The sequence below is a fragment of the Rhinopithecus roxellana genome, chromosome 8 (assembly GCF_007565055.1).
Source record: "Rhinopithecus roxellana isolate Shanxi Qingling chromosome 8, ASM756505v1, whole genome shotgun sequence".
NCBI lineage: Eukaryota > Metazoa > Chordata > Mammalia > Primates > Cercopithecidae > Rhinopithecus > Rhinopithecus roxellana.
The window spans coordinates 41,063,320-41,081,341 of NC_044556.1; the positions used below are offsets into that span (position 1 = coordinate 41,063,320).

Here is an 18,022-nt window from a genome sequence, read left to right on the forward strand (position 1 = left end):
CTGGGCAACAGAGTGAGACTCCGTCAAAAAAAAAAAAGGAACAGGGGAAGGTGAGGCAGAGACACAGATGCTACCTGGACAGCCATCTCCTAGGCTCTATGGAAAGGGGGCAGAGAGCCAAGAGATAGGGACCCTCCCCATTTACCCCACCAGATTCAATCCATCCCTCTTCTTTGGGATCAGGAAGAAGACTGGATGGGCCCGGCTCGGTGGCTCAAGCTTGTAATCCCAGCACTTTAGGAGGCCAAGGCAGGCGGATCACCTGGGATCAGGAGTTTGAGAGCAGCCTGGCCAACATGGCGAAACCCCGTCTCTACTAAAAATACAAAAATTAGCCAAGTGTGGTGGTGGGCGCCTGTAATCCCAGATACTCGGGAGATTGAGGCAGGGAGAACTGCTTGAACCCGAGAGGTGGAGGTTTCAGTGAGCCGAGATCGCACCACTGCACCCCAGCCTGGGCGACAGAGTGAGACTCCCTCTCAAAAAAAAAAAAAAAGTCTAGATGGAGGACTTGGACCTTCCACCTCTCAGGCTTAAAAACCCTTTCCCCAGTACACACCTATAGGACAGGCCCTGACCCCCTCTTCTCCCTTGTATCTCCCGCTGCCTCCTCCCCTTGCCCCTGGCATTGCAGTGACCTCAGTTCTTGGCACCAGGGCCCTCGGCACCAGATGGTGCCCGCCGATGGTTTCCTTTGTCTCGCCTTCCAGATACCCCCTCCCCTCCATGCTCTCCTCCCTCCCCCACCTGCCCTGGGGGTTGGCAGAGGGAAGGGCAGGCACCTCCCATCCCCTTGGCACCATCCCCAGACCACAGAACTCCAGAGGCAGCTGGCCCTGAGGGGCAGTAGGTATTGTGGGGAGGACAGAGGAAGGGGATCAGGGACTCAGAGGAGGGGCCAAAGTTGAAGGGGAGGTGCAGACAAGGAGAAAAGGGAAGAAGAGACGGGAGGCAGCAGAATGACCAGGCATGGATATAAAACAGCTTTATTTGAGGGTCCTAGTCCGTGAGGGGTGGACAGATAAAAGAGGTATTTGTGATAGGGCATGAAGACCTTAAGACCCTCGGGGTGCTGTGAACAGGGAACAGTCCGATATTTGGAACCAAAGGGCTAGGAAAGTTCCCGGGGCTGAAGTGGGGACAAGGGGCACCAAAAAGCCAGTGGGGGCAGGGTGGTGCTGGCCAAGGTCAGAGGCTGATGCAACAGGCCCTCTTCTCCCCAGGGCCAGGCTCCTGCCCAGCCTGGGCACTGCCCAGAGTGATGGCATTGGTCCGGATGCTGTTCTGTCTCTGCTTGGACACCTTCGCAAAGATCTCTGGGAGGGCAGGGGGCAGTGATCAGGCCAGAAGATTTAGAGCCCATGCTCCCTCCTCCCCCACCCCTCACACATACTGCATGCCCCTTCTGAGCATGGGAGTGGCTACACTTGCTGGAGGTTTTGCAGGAAGGAAATGAAGTGTGGACATTGGGGTCCCTTCTACTTACCTGGGTGGAGAAGGAACCAAGAGTCAGCCCCATGGGGAGTGTGGCCTGTTCCCTCCCTGAGCTCCAGGTTGAGTGGGAGGCACTGGGGAGGGACTGAAGGGGACAGGCAGTAGTGCCAGGACCCACAGAGGAGCTGAGAAATTAGCTGGGGTGAGGGCTGAGTGTCTGCATTCATACTGCTGCCTGCAGAAGCCACGGGGATGGAATAGGGGTGCAGAATAAAGGTAGGCTCTAACCTTTCAGGACAGTCTCAAAGGCTAGCTCAACATTGGTAGAGTCCAGGGCTGAGGTCTCCAGGAACAGCAGTCCATTGTTTTCTGCCAGGAAGGGAAACACACCATTAATTGTGGGAGTCAAAGGCAATAATAATAATAATATTAATGTTTGCTATATACATTTGCCATGTGCTAAACTCTTGGCATGTAGCAGATCATTTAATTCTTAAAACAACTTATGAGGTAGGTTCATTTAGAAAACTGAATCCGGCCGGGCGCGGTGGCTCAAGCCTGTAATCCCAGCACTTTGGGAGGCCGAGACGGGCGGATCACGAGGTCAGGAGTTTGAGACCATCCTGGCTAACACGGTGAAACCCTGTCTCTACTGAAAAATACAAAAAACTAGCCGGGCGAGGTGGCTGGCGCCTGTAGTCCCAGCTACTCGGGAGGCTGAGGCAGGAGAATGGCGTAAACCCGGGAGGCGGAGCTTGCAGTGAGCTGAGATCCGGCCACTGCACTCCAGCCCGGGCGACAGAGCAAGACTCCGTCTCAAAGAAAAAAAAGAAAAAGAAAAGAAAACTGAATCCAAGTCGGGCGCAGTGGCTCACGCCTGTAATCCCAGCACTTTGGGAGGCTGAGGCGGGTGGATCACAAGGTCAGGAGATTGAGACCATCCTGGCTAACATGGTGAAACCCCGTCTCTACCAAAAAATACAAAAAATTAGCTGGGCGTGGTGGCGGGCGCCTGTAGTCCCAGCTATTCAGGAGGCTGAGGCAGGAGAATGACGTGAACCCAGGAGGCGGAGCTTGCAGTGAGCCCAGATCTCACCACTGCACTCCAGCCTGGGCGACAGAGCGAGACTGCGTCTCAAAAAGAAAGAAAAAAGAAAAAAAGATAAGAAAATTGAATCCAGAAACACAAAGAAAACGCATAAGGAACTTGCTCCATGTCCCACAATTTAGTAACTGGCAAAGAGCAGATGGGAGGCTGGGCCATGGGACTCCAGAACACCCTTAACCACCATATTGTGCTGCCTCTAAACCCAGAAGACTCCTGGGAAGTGTATACTCTCCATAAGATCTTTGAGCATTGCAGGGTAGGGCTGCCTTAAAATCAACTATGGGCCGGGCACAGTGGCTCACACCTGTAATCCCAGAACTTTGGTAGGCCAAGGCAGGTGGATCACCTGAGGTCAGGAGTTTGAGACCAGCCTGGCCAACACGATGAAACCCCATCTCTATTAAAAACACAAAAATTAGCCAGGTGTGGTGGCGCATGCCTGTAGTCTCAGCTACTCAGGAGGCTGAGGCATGAGAATGGCGTGAACCCAAAAGACAGAGGTTGCAGTGAGCCGAGATCATGCCACTGCACTCTAGCCTGGGCAACAGATGGAGACCCGGTCTCAAAAAAAAAAAAAAATCAATAAAGACAATCTCAGGGCAAGTGGTGGGACATCATGGGAGACACAGGGTCCCAAAGGGGAAGTGCTGGGAAATCCTGAGGAAGAGGGGATGAGGTAGAGGACTGTATAGAGGAAGGCCAGGCTTGGGGCTCTATGGGTGGGGGCAGGGCCTGGGAGGCTGCAAGGGGAAGGTGGGGTAAGCTTGGAGGAGTCAGCCTGGGTAGTGGCAGGCTCTCACCAGCGAACATTCGGGCCTCCTCAGTGGGCACTTCCCGGGCCTGGCTGAGGTCACTCTTGTTACCCACGAGCATGACGACGATTGTGGCTTCAGCATGGTCATAGAGCTCTTTCAGCCATCGCTCCACCACAGCATAGGTCTGGTGCTTGGTTAGGTCAAACACCAGGAGGGCCCCCACTGCACCACGATAGTACCTGGGTGGGAATGAGAAGGATGGACAGAGAGATGATCAGGGGCATCGGACCCAGCATCAGAGCAGAGCCATCAAGCTGGAACACCCGGGATCAGAGTACTAGAGATCAGGAAACACAGAAACTTGCGGCCAGGGGCCCAAAACCCAACAGAGCAGCCCAAGGCTCCTCTGCCTTCCAGGGACACTAGCCTTGGAGCCTCTAAAGTTTCACCTTCCTCGGCTGGGCATGGTGGTTCACGCCTGTAATCCCAGCACTTTGGGAGGCTGAGGCGGGTGGATCACCTGAGGTCAGGAGTTTGAGACTAGCCTAACCAACATGGAGAAACCCCATTTCTACTAAAAATACAAAAATTAGCCGGGCATGGTGGTGCATGCTTGTAATCCCAGCTACTCGGGAGGCTGAGGCAGGAGAATTGCTTGAATCCGGGAGGCAGAGGTTGCAGTGAGCTGAGATCTCTCCATTGCACTCTAGCCTGGGCAACAAGAGCGAAAATTTGTTTCAACTGACTAACTACATAAAAAAGTTTCACCTCCCTGCTCTAAAATCTGCATTGGCTCCCTCACAGCCAGCCCCTCTACTTTCTCAGGTCCTCATCCTGATTTTAGCCCCTACTCTCCACCAATGCACATCTGGGCTTTTGCCAACTCTGCCACCTTCAAGATCTTCCTCACATGGCTCCTCAACAGTGGCCTCTTCTCTCTTGTGGCCATCTTCCTAGGATTAGCTGAATGCCTACCTCTTGCAGCAGTCCCTGGCCAGACCATTCAAGGCATCACTGCAAGCATCCAGTCTCCCTCTTGGAGTTGGATGGGATGTCTTCAACTAGTGATGTCTAACTCCCAATTTATTGATGAGTCAACTGAGGCTCATGAGAGATCAGGTAAGGAGGAGCGTGTGTAACCAAAGCCCCTGACTCTTGCTTCCTGCCCCCTGGCGAACAGACCCCATTTTACATGCTTAGGCCTCACACTGACTGAAAGACACTTTTTTTTTTTTTTGAGACCGAGTCTCACTTTTGTCGCCAGACTGGAGTGAGTGGCACGATCTCAGCTCACTGCAACCTCCACCTCCCAGGTTTGAGTGATTCTCCTGTCTCAGCCTCCCGAGTGGTTGGGATTACAAGTCACCTACCACCACACCCGACTAATTTTTGTATTTTTAGTAGAGATGGGGGTTTCACTATGTTGGCCAGGTTGGTCTCGAACTCCTAACCTTGTAATCTGCCCGCCTCAGCCTCCCAAAGTGCTGGAATTACAGGCGTGAGCTGCCGCGCTCAGTTGACACTTTTTTCTTGAGACACAGTATTGCTTTGTCACCCAGGGTGGAGTACAGTGGGGCGATTTCGGCTCACTGCAACTTCCACCTCCCAGGTTCAAGCCATCCTCCCGCCTTAGCTTCCCGAGTATCTGGGACTACGGGTACGCACCACCAAGCCCAGCTAATTTTTTATATTTTTGGTAGAGACAGGATTTCGCCATGTTGCCCAGGCTGGTCTCAAATTCATGAGCTCAAGCAATCCACCCACCTTGGCCTCCCAAAGTGCTGGGATTACAGGTGTGAGCCAACACACCTGGCCTAAGAGTCACTTTGGATGTGGTGTCAGGAGGCCTAACCTCCTATGTGTCCTCTGAGTCTTCATAAAATGCAGATGGCAGGTTCAGCTTTTGGCCATCTGTGGTTCGATGAAAGTTGCCAAGTGCAGAGCATTGTGCGGAAGTGAGGGGGCGCTCTTGATCCGTGCAGCTTGCCCCCATCCCAGTTCCACCCTGATTTCACCTTGCTTGTAATTATACAGAAATTAATTAATTATAGCACTTTACTCTTGTGGTACTTTAAGGGTTACATAAAATGCCAAATGTAAAGTGCCTTGTCCCTTCCTGGGCACATAGCAAAGGCTTAGTAAGTGGCAATGATTCCTGCTTTTAGTAGTACTAGTCAGTGTTACTATATCCTGGCTTGTGCTGGTTCTGTTTACAGTACCTTTTATCTTCTGTGATCTCCACCCCCACCCCCCAGAGCCCACTGCTGAGCCCCCTTGCCTCCTCCACCCCAACTTCTCCTCCAGAAGTGTTCCTTGACTTCCCCAGAACTCCCACTACCCAGCAGCCCCCCAGGCCCGGGCTCACGCCGAGGTGATGGCTCGGTACCGCTCCAGGCCAGCTGTGTCCCAGATCTGAGCCTTGACAGCAGCGGTGCCCAACATCACAGTGCGGGTGGAGAACTCAACCCCGATGGTGGTGCGGCTGTCGTGGCTGAACTCATTGCGCGTGAATCGGGAGAGTAGATTGGTCTTCCCCACACCTGATTCGCCGATCAGCACCACTGAAGGAGTGGAGAGATAAGGGCTGAGCATGGGGTAGAGCAGCTCCAAGCCCACCTGAGCTTGCAGGGTCTGCCCAGCAGAAAAAGGGAACTGAGCTCAGAAAAAAGATTAGGGAATGGAGTCTCCTGTGAGACTGGAGTCTGCAACTCAGCATAGTGCATCTGTCCCGGTGGGCAGAAAAGCCAAGAGTTTAAAACAAACAAAGGGGCTTGACGGGTTATAGCCTGGTCTGTTGAGATATGGTTGCAGAGTCAGCCTGCATCTCTAGTGAGGGAGTGACATCTGTGGGCTGTTTATGAGTGTCATGCGGAGACATTACTGTTGTGTGTGAACAGGGACAGGGATGGTTGGAGGTCGGGGGGTGCACAGTTCTGGACTAGGACTAAGAGTATGAGAACATTGTGCTTGTCTCTATATGTATGAGCCGGGAGGACAAGTGGGAGGTTTGGTGTGTGTTTGCATAAGGAACAGAGGTGTGAATCGAAGTGTGGGTAAGGAGAAAGTTTGGCAGTTGACACATGTGTGGGTGAGAGGAAGGCATGTGTGCTCATGTGTGTGTAAGAAGTTAGGTTCCAGTTGTCCCTAAGGAGGGGCAGTCCCGCATGGTTAAGAGCATGGGACTGGGTGTTAGACCAGCTATGTGTCCTTCAGCAAGTTATTTAACCTCTCTGAGCTGTCCTTTTCATATGAAAAATGGGGAAGACATTAGTATCTACCTTAAGGGTTGTTGTAGGAAGTGAGTGAGATGTTGCCCAGGATATAGTAAGTGTAAAAATCATGACTGGTACAATTGTTCTTAGCAGGCCAGAGTTTTTGCCTTTGGGTTTTCAGAGACAAAGGATTCAGCAGACGGGCCATGAAGACCCTTTAGCCTGGTGGGCAGCATCCAGGGCCCAGTCTTACCCACTGTGGATGAGCTGGGGGCTGGGGTAGAGTGTAGGGGGCTGATGTAAGTATAGCCCACAAATTGCCCTGGCACTGAGCTGAGCACACAGTATTAGAGGAGGCCACCCAGAGTGGTTCTGGAAAGGCAGGCTGGCACCCAAGGACTGGGAGCCACATACTATGGGCTCTGGTCCCTGCTCAGCTTCTAACTAACTGTGTGAACTTGAACAAGTGACTCACCTTTTCTCAGTCTCAGTTTCCTTGCTTATACAACCTATAAAGGCCTCCTCCAACTTTAAAAGTTCCTTGGCTGGGTGTGGAGGTTCACACCTGTAATCTCAGCACTTTGGGAGGCCAAGGCAGGAGGATCTCTTGAGCCCACGAATTTGAGACCAGCCTGGGTAACATGGTGAAACCCCATCTCTACAAAAAATACAAAAATTAGCCAGGCATGGTGGCATGTGCCTGTAGTCTCAGCTACTTGGGAGGCTAAGGTGGGAGGATTGCTTGAGCCCGGGGGGTGGAGGTTGCAGTGAGCCGAGTTTGTGCCACTGCACTCCAGCCTGGGTGACAGAGTGAAATCCCAACTCAAAAAAAGAAAGAAAGAAGGAAAAAAAAATTAGCCAAGTGTACTGGCAAGTGCATGTAGTCCCAGCTACTCAAGAGGCTGAGGTGGAAGGATTGCTTGAGCCCTGTAGGTTGTGGCTACAATGAGCTGTGATGGCATCACTGCACTCCAGCCTGGGTGACAGTGAAATTGTGTCTCAAAAAATAAAAATAAAAAAATATATATCTAAACATTCCTTATTTGTGTAGGACAGTATAGAAAAGCTGGAAATAATATGGATATGTGTCAGTAAGAAGATGTGTGTGTGTGTGTGTGTTCCTGCCTCTCCCCTACTGGGCACATCCCCATCTCATCCCTCTCAGTGGGTGGGCTCTCAGCCCTAGCTTCATACCCCAAAGGTGCTTAGGGCAAGGGCACTGAAGTCAGACTTTGTGGCCTTTTGTAAACCACTTTGCCTCTAAGCCTCAGTTGTAAAGTGGAGATACTAATGGTTCGTGTTTACAGTGTACTGAATGCTTACTATGTGCCAGGCAGTGTCCTTAAAAGCTTTACACATATTATCTCATTTAATCCTCATAACAATGCCATGAATCCCATTACTATTTTCCCTGTTTTTACAGACAAGGCGATTTGGAGGTCAAAATGACTTGCCCAAGATAACAGGGCTCGTGCTGTAAACATAGAGATGTGCTGGCCAGATTAGCCTTCAAGGAAGGACTTGCCCCCAAGCTGCAGGGAGTGCAGGCTGCAGACAGGCTCCAGCTGTCAGCTCCTTCAGCATCTGCCTCTGGTGCAGACAGCGGCCTCACTGGAAGTCATGCCTTTTCTGGGCAGCCTACACCCAGTGCTCAAGCAAGGTGAGGCAATCAGAGCTCCCTGCCCTTGACCCAGGTTTTGTCGAGCCTGTGTTGCTGTTTGACTTCTCCCTCTGCCCAATTATGTTTCCTCTCCCTTCCTTTCACAGGTGCTGATTCACAAAAAAACATTGAGCTGGGCGCAGTGGCTCATGCCTGTAATCCCAGCACTTTGGGAGGCCTAGGAGGGCGGATCACAAGGTCAAGAGATTGAGACCATCCTGGCCAACATGATGAAACCCCATCTCTACTAAAAATACAAAAATTAGCTGGGTGTGGTGGTGCACACCTGTAGTCCTAGCTACTCAGGAGGCTGAGGCAGAATTGTTTGAACCCAGGAAGCGAAGGTTGCAGGGAGGTGGAGGTTGCAGTGAGCAGAGATCACTCCACTGTACTCCAGCCTGGGCAACAGAGTGAGACTACGTCTCAAAAAACAAACAAACATTGAACACCCCAACTTCTCAGCATCTGCTTCTAGGGACCCCAACCCTCAATACTTTTTTTTTTTTTTTTTAAAGACAGAGTTGGCCGGGTGCAGTGGCTAAAGCCTATAATCCCAGCACTTTGGGAGGCCGAGACGGGCGGATCACGAGGTCAGGAGATTGAGACCATCCTGGCTAACATGGTGAAACGCCATCTCTACTAAAAAAAATACAAAAAAAAAAGCTAGCCAGGCGAGGTGGCGGGCGCCTGTAGTCCCAGCTACTCCGGAGGCTAAGGCAGGAGAATGGAGTGAACCCGGGAGGCGGAGCTTGCAGTGAGCTGAGATCCGGCCACTGCACTCCAGCCTGGGTGACAGAGCCAGACTCCGTCTCATAAAAAAAAAAAAAAAAAAAAAGACAGAGTCTTGCTCTGTTGCCCAGGCTGGAGTGCAGTGGCACAATCTTGGCTCACTGCAACCTCCGCCTCCTGGGTTCAAGCAATTCTCCTGTCTCAGCCTCCCGAGTAGTTGGGATTATGGGCACGTGCCACCACACTCTGATAATTTTTTAATTTTTAGTAGAGACAGGGTTTCCCCATGTTGGCCAGGCTGGTCTGGAACTCCCGACCTTAAGTGATCCTGCCGCCTTGGCCTCCCAAAGTGCTAGGATTACAGGCGTGAGCCACCGCGCCCGGCTGACCAACCCGCAATACTTGTAAGTGGCAGGGCTGAGATCTGAACCCAGTCTGGCTCCTGACCACCATGTTACACTGCCCCTCAAAATAAAAGATGACTTTTGGGGATTGTTATGGTATTAATGAGGTAGTGGCTGGTATATAGTAAATGCTCAATAAATGGTAGTTCCTCATATTATTGCCCCAGACTATTGCTAACCCTTTCCTTCCTGAAAAACATGCCAGTAGTACAGGTTCCCTAGATCCAGGGCAGGTGCTAGAGTGAGAGTCCCAGCTCAAGGGAGGGCCGGGCTGAGGTTGGGAGAGGCAGCGGGGTAGGGTGGCTGTCGAGTCTACCCTGCCCTAAAGGAAGTATGAAGGTGGGGCTGGGAAACAGCAAAGGGACCAAAAACAGGGGCTAGAAAGATACATGCTTGCTTCCAGGGACAGCCAAGCTGAGCCCAGTGCCTGGTATGCAGATCCAGTGAGTCGGCCAAGGGACAGGCAGACGAGGCTACAACCCTAGGACTCCTCTGGATTCTATCAGACTCTGTGGCAAATTCATGATATTTTCTGTCTTCCCTATGTATTTATTGCCCCACCCTATAATGGGATAGGTCTCTCCTTTCTCTCCTTCCCTGTACACCTGCCCAGAAAAGATGACTTTCTTCCTCTTGTCTTCTGGTTTCCCTTTCTTCTCAAGAGAGAAGTCCTGGCCGGGTGTGGTGGTTCATGCCTTGTAATCCCAGCACTTTGGGAGGCCAAGGCGGGCAGATCATGAGGTCAAGAGTTCCAGACCATCCTGGCCAAAATGGTGAAACCCTGTCTCTACTAAAAATACAAAAATAAGCCGGGCGTGGTGGCAGGCACCTGTAGTCCCAGCTACTCGGGAGGCTGAGGCAGAAATCGCTTGAACCTGGGAGGTGGAGGTTGCAGTGAGCTGAGATCATGCCACTGCACTCCAGCCTGGGTGACAGAGCAAGACTCCATCTCAAAAAGAAAAAAAAAAAGAGGGAAGTCCTTTCTGAAGTCTGACCTCCATCTCTTGTGCTGCACTGGCTGACACTAGGGATTTGGGTTTCTATTAGGAACGGGGCACAGGAGCCTAACTCAGCACTCTTAAGGAGGGATCAACGTCATTATTTCCACAGTAGAGCATACTCAGAAGCTCCCTGACTTTTGCCCCTGCAACCAGGCCCTCCCCCACTCCCTGCAGCTTTCTTTCTGAAGGAATGAGGAGTCCCAGGATGGGGCCCTCTCTGGCTCTATCAATCTCTTTCTGGGTCTCTCAGGCTTCCTCTTGCTTCAGGGAACCCAACTCACCCTTGAAGACAAAGTTATAATCTTCCTCAGTTCCATTCCCCATCTTGGCTCCGCATGGAGGGTGCAGGTGTCTTCAGGGGCAGAGAAGACAAGTCTGTGTTGGCTCAATGCCCTCAACCCTCAGCTCTCAAAAGATCTGGTCCTGCCCCTCCTCTCATTAGGGGTAAGGGGACTTCTGCAGCCAGAGGGATTGGGGGCCAACTCAAGGTTAGGCAGGGTCTAGGGAGGATTAGCTCTGGCAGGTGGGGGTGCTGTAAGGAAGCTGAGAGGACGGAAGCTGAGAACAGGAAGAGCAGGGTGGCTGGAGACCTGGGGCCCAGGTGGGTGGAGAGACGATGACGTCAGACAGGTTCAACAGGTTGGGTGTCTGCTGTCAGCCTGGCCTCCTGCAAGCCGGAGAACCAGCTGGGGAGCAGGGAGGGGGGGAGGCTGAAAAGGGACAGGACCTTCGGAGACAGGACCTTCAGAGACAGCCCACTGAGGGCTGAGTGTGCATTGCTGGGCTTCTGGAATCTGTGGTGAGGGCAGGTCCTCCAGCTAATGAGCAAGAAATAGCCCCTTAGAAACCCACTTGAGGTCAGGCGTGGTGGCTCACGCCTGTAATCTCAGCACTTTGGGAGGCCGAGGTGGGCGGATCACCTGAGGTCGGGAGTTCCAGACCAGCCTGACCAACATGGAGAAACCCCGTCTCTACTAAAAAAATACAAAATTAGCTGGGCGTGGTGGCACATGGCTATAATCCCAGCTACTGGGGAGGCTGAGGCAAGAGAATCGCTTGAACCCAGGAGGTGGAGGTTGTGGTGAGTCGAGATCGTGCCATTGCACTCCAGCCTAGGCAACAAGAGCGAAACTCCGTCTCAAAAAAACAAAAAAAAATTGGCTGGATGTGGTGGTGGGTGCCTGTAATCCCAGCTACTTGGGAGGCTGAGGTAGGAGAATTGCTTGAACCTGGGAGGCAGAGGTTCCAGTGAGCTGAGATCCTGCCACTGCACTCCAGCCTGGGCAACAGAGACTCCTCAAAAAAACAAAAAAGGCCGGGTGTGGTGGCCCACGCCTGTAATTCCAGCACTTTGGGAGGCCCAGGTGGGCGGATCATGAGGTCAGGAGATTGAGACCATCCTGGCTAACACAGTGAAACCTCGTCTCTACTAAAAATACAAAAAATTAGCCAGGCAAGGTGGCGGGCGCCTGTAGTCCCAGCTACTTGGGAGGCTGAGGCAGGAGAATGGCGTGAACCCAGGAGGCAGAGCTTGCAGTGAGCCAAGATCATGCCACTGTACTCCAGCCTGGGCGACAGAGCAAGACTCCGTCTCAAAAAAAAAAAAAAAGAAGCCTCATGCAGTGACTCCCACCTATAATCCCAGCACTTTAGGAGGCTGAGGCCAGCGGATCACAATGGCAGGAGTTTGAGACCAGCCTGACCAACGTGGTGAAACCCCGTCCCTACTAAAAATATACAAAAATTAGCCAGGCATGGTGGCAGGAGTCTGTAATCCCAGCTACTCAGGAGGCTGAGGCAGGAGAATTGCTTGAACCTGGGAGGCAGAGATTGCAGTGAGCCGAGATTGCGCCATTGCACTCCAGCCTGGGTAACAGAGCAATATACTGTCTCAAAAAAAAAAAAAAAGAAAGAAACCCATTTGGCCTGCTTTTCCTTCAGAGCTGGTAGGAGGGTACACTGGAGGAACCAGAGTAAGGGATATTGGACCAGATGCTGATAGAATGCCAGTCACCCTGCTGCAATGCAGAGCTGTGGGAGCTGCATTGTGGCCACAGTAACTTCCGCCCCTCCTTGACAGCCCAGGGCTTGGGATGGGCAGTGTTTCTCATCTTGGGTGGAGCTGGGACTCGAAAACTACCCACTTCTCTGGGATGGGTTCCTTTATATGGCACTAGGGAAGGGGGCTTGTAGCTCCCTATACAGACCTGCTTTAAGGATACTGGGTAGGCAGAGACCTGGGGCAGAAACACAGCTGGAGCGAGTGGTCTGAGTGTAGGAGGAGGATCTGGAGATGAATGCCTTTGGGAGGTCTGGGTTACTTCTACTCCCTGAACAGGACCTGAGGCCTCACAGCAAAGGCATCTTGACTACAAAGGGTTTCAAGATCTGGGGAGGGTCTGTGTAAGCACATGAACACCTGGAAGACGAGGAAAGGGGTGGCTTGTTCTAGGCTGTTAGGGGAAACCCTCCCAACCCCAAGAATAGAAAAGGCACTCACTGGCCAGTTGAAGTGGTTCATATCTGTAATCCCAGCACTTTGGGAGGCAGGAGGATGGCTTCAGCCCAGAAGTTGGAGAACAGCCTGGGCAACATATTGAGAACTCATCTCTACCAAAACAAACAAACAAACAAACAAAAAACCAAACCCTAAAAAGCACAAAAAACAAAAACCCAAAAATTAGCCAGGCATGATGGTGTATGCCTATAGTCCCAGCAACTCTGGAGGCTGAGGTGGAATCACTTGAGCCCAGGATGTTGAGCCTGTAGTGAGCTGAGATTGTGTCGCTGCATTACAGACTGGGCAACAGAGGGAGACCCTCTCAAAAAAACAGGAAAGGCACACATCCCCCAAACCTGGAATGATAGACACTAACCTCCCAGAGCCTTTATATTCTCTGTGCAACACAACCCCCACCAGACCCTTGCTCCTCTGAGCTCACTCCCACGGTTTTGCCTATGAGGTGGGTAAGACTCTGTTCTGAGAGGCAGGGTCTAGGTGAGGTTACACCATTGGTGAGGACAATGACTATTTGGCGTAACTGCCAAGAACCATTGTTCGCTGAAGGTCGTGATGAAGGGGTGGGTAGAAGTCCATTCTTGCAGAACATGAGGAATCCCAGAAGCAATGGCTGCTTCTTCCTATCTCCTCTGATTCCTCTCATCCAAGAAAGTAGCCAAGACACATGACAGGAATTAAAGTTTATTCTTGGAAAAACCCAAGTCCCATCCTCCCCCACTGTCTAAGAAGGTTCTTCTAGGAGGCCTCACCCCTCCAAATGGTCGTTTCTCTTTTCTGACCCCAACTTCCACCAATGCCATTAAGATGCCGCTACTTGGGTGAGGGGCTCCTCCAGGTACTGCACCAAAGCCTGGGCCTGCAGAGGGAGAACAGAAATCAGTCAGGCACACGGCCTGGCACTAGGGACCCCAAATCCAGGTCTGCTCCCAGTGCCATAGGGAGCAACCAGCCCCCAAGCCCCACCTGCTCTTGGGAGCTGGCCCACACCAGAAATGGACTGAATAGACATGAGGACTCTAGAAACAGGGTCCTGGTGGGATTGGACACAGTGCGGGAGCACAAAGGCTGGGCCCAGGGCTGTGGAGGGATGGGCACATACACACCTTGGCCTTGAGCATTCCAAAGCCCACGGTCTCCTTGGCATACATACACAGCAGAAGGTTGGCCACTCGGGTGATGGCTACACGGCCCTCCTGGTGGGGGTGATATGATGGGATGCGATGTTCTGCTTGGCACCATTAGCACCCTCCCTCCCCAAAGGCTTCTCTGGCCCCAAAGAGACTATATCTTCCTCCCATGCTCTGGGCACAGCAGGAGGTTCAGCAGAAAAACTTTTGGCCACAGTCCTGAACATGGGGTTCTGAGCCCAGGTTCCAGCCTCAGTATAGTCACCTACTAACCATGTTACTCTGGGAAACTCAGTCTCTCAGAAACTCAGTTTTTCTTTCTGTAACCCCTACTTCATCCCAGTTGGTGAGGGTGCTAATACCATGAAATTTCATATCTGCCCACAGTTGACCAAATGAGTGATGTTATTACTATGAGCTCACCCCACAGACACTGAGAGGGACACGGGAGCAGTAACCCAACTGATATTTCTCCTCTTTTCTCTTGGTAATGTTTTTCAAATTGCAGGTTTGACCCCATAGTTAGGAAATAAATTAAGAAAGTTGATCAGCATTAAAAAAGAAAAAATGAAGTATATTACATGTAGTAGGAAAAGTATTGTTTCATGCCTTTTGTTTTAGTGGGTATATGTGTGTATTGAGCTGTGACTTAAAATGTCTTTCTTAAAAAATTATTTCCTATTTATTTATTCTTTAAAAAAGTTTTTGTAGAGATGAGGTCTTGTTAGGTCACCAAGGCTGGTCTGAAACTCCTGGCCTCAAGTATCGTCCAGCCTCAGTCTCACAGTATTGGGATTACAGGAGTGAGACACTGTGCTTAGCCTTAAAATGTATTTATTTTGTTTTGTTTTGTTTTGTTTTTGAGACGGAGTCTTGCTCTGTTGCCCAGGCTGGAGTGCAGTGGCGTGATCTCAGCTCACTGCAACCTCCACCTCCCGGGTTTAAGTGATTCTCCTGCCTCAGTTTCCTGAGTGGCTGGGATTACAGGCACACGCCACCATGCCTTTTTAGTAGAGATGTATTTTTAGTAGAGACAGGGTTTCACCATGTTGGCCAGGCTGGTCTTAAACACCTGACCTCATGATCCGCCTGCCTCAGCCTCCCAAAGTGCTGGGATTACAGGCATGAGCCACCACGCCGGCCCTTTAAAATATATTTCTTACGGCTGGGTTGTGGTCAAAATGTTCGAAAGCTATTTCCTTATAGCACCAGCTCTAGGCATCCAGTAGGAGTCTTATGTTGAACTAAAAATGGCATTGGTTGTGCAGGGGGTAGGGGAGAGTAGGCAGTTGAGTTACAATGAAGATCCTTCCTGGAGAGTTCACCCTCTGGCCGATTTGAAAAAAACAAAAGTTCAGCAAACTTTTACTAGGTATTCATTGTATGCCAGGAACCAAGCACTGCACTCCCTGCCTCTCTGACCTCATCTCCTACTACCCTCCTCCATTCTCATGCAACTCCAGCCATACCAACCAACCCTGTTGATCCTTGAGCAGGCATAATTCTGCCTCAGGGCCTTGTACTTGCTGTTCTGTCCAAAATATTCTTCCTTCAGATAGCCACATGGCTTGTCCCCCATCTTTCTTCACATCTTTGATCAAATATCACCTTTTCAGTGAGACTGTCCCTGACACATACGCCCAACAAACTCATACTCCTTAACTTCCCTGCTTTCTCTCCATCGCAATTTCAATACCTAATATATACTACATATTTTACTTATTTTAAAAAATGTCACCGGGCACAGTGACTCACACCTGTAATCCCATCACTGTGGGAGGCCGAGGTGGGTGGATCGCTTGAGCCAGGAGTTTGAGACCAGCCTGGGCAACATGGCAAAACCCAGTCTGCAAAATATCCAAAACTTAGTGAGGTGTGGTGGTGTATGCCTGTAGTCCCAGCTACTCAGGAGGCTGGGGCAGCAGGATCACCTGAGCCCAGGGAGGTGGAGGCTGCAGTGAGCTGTGATCGCATCACTGTGTAAGATTTATTAGGGCTGGGGGTTTTGTCTTTCTGTTTGCTGTTTTTTTCCCTAGTCCTGAGAACACTGCAAGGACCTAAATACTTGTTAACTGAACAGATACTAGGAAGTTCACAGTCTAATGGCGACTTCCCCTTTCTAGACTTCATTTTCCTTTCTTTGTAAGCTTAAGGGGTTGGACTAGGGTCTGGAGACTGCCATGGTTCTGTGAGTCGGTGAAGCTGGGATGACAACACTTTGTGTTTGCACGTCATTCTACTGTTTATACCCATTATTTCATCTGACCTTCACAACAACCCATGAGGGGAGCAGGGAGAGGGAAATTATTGTCTTCTCCTTAGACATGAGGTAAGGAAGCTGAGAGAGGTTAAGCGACTTACCCAAGGTTCCACAACTGATAAGTGGATGGCTGAGACCAGAACCCAAGTCAGACCTCTCAGGTCCAAGGCTCCTTCCTCACCACCACTTGATGAATAGGGTCCTGCCTATTACAAATGCTGCTGCAGACCAACTCTTAATAATCTTCTGGAGATCCTGTCCCTGCCCCTCCAACCATCCAGGATGGGGTCCAGGTCGCCCCCTTGGGATCCCCTTGGGGGACAGAGGAAGTCTGGCTCCCCTCTCCATACCATGCAGTCCATGAGGATGAATTTGAGATTGTCTTCATTAAACGCTTGGTTCCCGTTCCGGTCGTAGGCGGCCCAGATGTTACTGGCTATGGCAGCGGTGACCCGGGCGTCAGTGTCCCCGTAACCAGAGTAGGCCAGCAGTGATCCCTCGTTATTCAGCAGCCTGGTGAGGGGCGGGGAGGGATAACGATGTGCTCAGCGCGGGGAGTAAAACGTCTGGGTTTCCATCTCAAGTCCCACCACTGGCACATCCAGCAAGGCTCTGGGCTGAGTGTGTCCCGGAACGTGCCCTAAGCACCCAGCACACCGGCTTCCCTTTTCGAGAGGGGACCTCCCGGCCGGTACCCCCAGCCGCTGCCCCCTCTGACGCCTCCTCCCTTCCTGGCGATCCTTCCCCACCCCTCCCTCAGGGAGTTGCGCGCCGCGCCACTGCAGCGCGCGCCGCTAGGGTCCGTGGTCCGCACTTACAGGGTGCTCTGGACGCCTCCAGTGTTGGCTTGGCTTAGAACCTGGGTCAAAGCCTTGGGGCGCAGCATGCCTACCGCTCCTAACCCTGGGCTTTTGCACCCAGATCTTCCGAGGTGCCTCCCGCGGGCGGCTGCCCGCTGCTTCCCGTAGTCCCGTTGGCCTGCTCCGGGATGCCCTGGGAGTTGTAGTTTCCTCGCCTGGCTATTGTGGTTCCGACTCAACACCGCCCCGCCGCGGGGGTCTCTGGGAATCGTAGTTCCTCGTGACCTCGCGAGGCACCCTGGGAAGTATAGTTCGCCTTTCCAGGCGGACCACGCGGTTGTGGGGGCGGAAAAGAGCGGGAGTGAAAGGACAGCTGCGGCGCTGGAAGGACATTTAACCCCTTCGGGGAGAAAGGAATCAACGTGTCCGCTTGGCAGTCCACGATTCAATAATTATACTACATCCTCATATTTGTCAGGCACGCCTTTGGTTACTTTCAAAACAGTTTTTTCCGTTATGCACAATTCTGTGGGATGAGGCGAGAAGTACTATTATTATCTTGAGGAAATCAAGGCTCTGAAAGGCCACGCAGCCAAAACCCAGCTCCCTGGAACCGTTCGCAACAGACCATTTAGGCCGCGACCCTCGGGACTATAGGGTCAATCCCAGAGCTGAGATCCTAAGTGGACGTGCTTGGTGGGAAAACCCAACCTCCAAGTCGGGAAAGGCCCCTGGCCTGGAAGGGACTTGGGGCTTCCAAGAAAGACCAAGTTATCACAGGGAACGGAGATAAAGAGGAGACACACAAAGTCCTTTGTCCCGGAGCAGTTAGCCGCGGAGGGGGCGGGGAGGCTTTGGGCTGGAGGGGACGGCGGCACGGCTCGGGCGGGCAGTGTTGGGCCGCGGTCTCCCGGGGGAGTTCGCCCTCGCCCCCGCAGTGAAGGGCACGCCCCTTCCCCCGCACAGAGCCTCCCCAGGAGCCCCCGCTTGGGGAGACCCTGGCCGGGTTCC

General features: G+C 52.0%; 2 protein-coding genes across 3 annotated transcripts; both read right to left on the bottom strand.

Annotated features, from left to right (window-relative positions):
• Positions 1-960: 960 nt before the first annotated feature.
• Positions 961-10,872, bottom strand: RAB25 (RAB25, member RAS oncogene family). Its single transcript, XM_010366595.2, has 5 exons — positions 10,585-10,872; positions 5,663-5,858; positions 3,343-3,536; positions 1,723-1,803; positions 961-1,316 (listed from the first exon to the last, which is right to left on the bottom strand). Exons 1-5 carry the CDS (start codon positions 10,625-10,627, stop codon positions 1,189-1,191), a joined length of 642 nt encoding a protein of 213 aa, XP_010364897.1. The 5' UTR covers positions 10,628-10,872; the 3' UTR covers positions 961-1,188.
• A 2,615-nt stretch (positions 10,873-13,487) lies between these two features.
• LAMTOR2 (late endosomal/lysosomal adaptor, MAPK and MTOR activator 2) lies at positions 13,488-17,257 on the bottom strand. Of its 2 annotated transcripts, XM_010366594.2 has the most exons (4): positions 17,030-17,257; positions 16,562-16,724; positions 13,928-14,017; positions 13,488-13,680 (listed from the first exon to the last, which is right to left on the bottom strand). In XM_010366594.2, exons 1-4 carry the CDS (start codon positions 17,095-17,097, stop codon positions 13,624-13,626), a joined length of 378 nt encoding a protein of 125 aa, XP_010364896.1. In that variant the 5' UTR covers positions 17,098-17,257; the 3' UTR covers positions 13,488-13,623. The 2 variants fall into 2 exon arrangements, with proteins under 2 accessions (XP_010364896.1, XP_030791461.1); XM_030935601.1 differs by lacking the exon at positions 13,928-14,017 and having other exon boundaries at positions 17,030-17,236.
• Positions 17,258-18,022: the final 765 nt, after the last annotated feature.

Bases quoted from the DNA above. Each gene is read 5' to 3' on its own strand.
- RAB25 (XM_010366595.2), bottom strand. From the start codon at position 10,627: ATGGGGAATGGAACTGAGGAAGATTATAACTTTGTCTTCAAGG. The intron at 3,537-5,662 runs GTGAGCCCGGGC...ATTCCCACCCAG, and splicing joins TACCGAGCCATCACCTCGGC to GTACTATCGTGGTGCAGTGG. The intron at 1,317-1,722 runs GTTAGAGCCTAC...CTGCCCTCCCAG, and splicing joins CTTTGAGACTGTCCTGAAAG to AGATCTTTGCGAAGGTGTCC.
- LAMTOR2 (XM_010366594.2), bottom strand. From the start codon at position 17,097: ATGCTGCGCCCCAAGGCTTTGACCCAGGTTCTAAGCCAAGCCAACACT. The intron at 14,018-16,561 runs GTATGGAGAGGG...CACCCCCACCAG, and splicing joins TCATCCTCATGGACTGCATG to GAGGGCCGTGTAGCCATCAC. The intron at 13,681-13,927 runs GTGTGTATGTGC...CTCCCTCTGCAG, and splicing joins TTGGAATGCTCAAGGCCAAG to GCCCAGGCTTTGGTGCAGTA.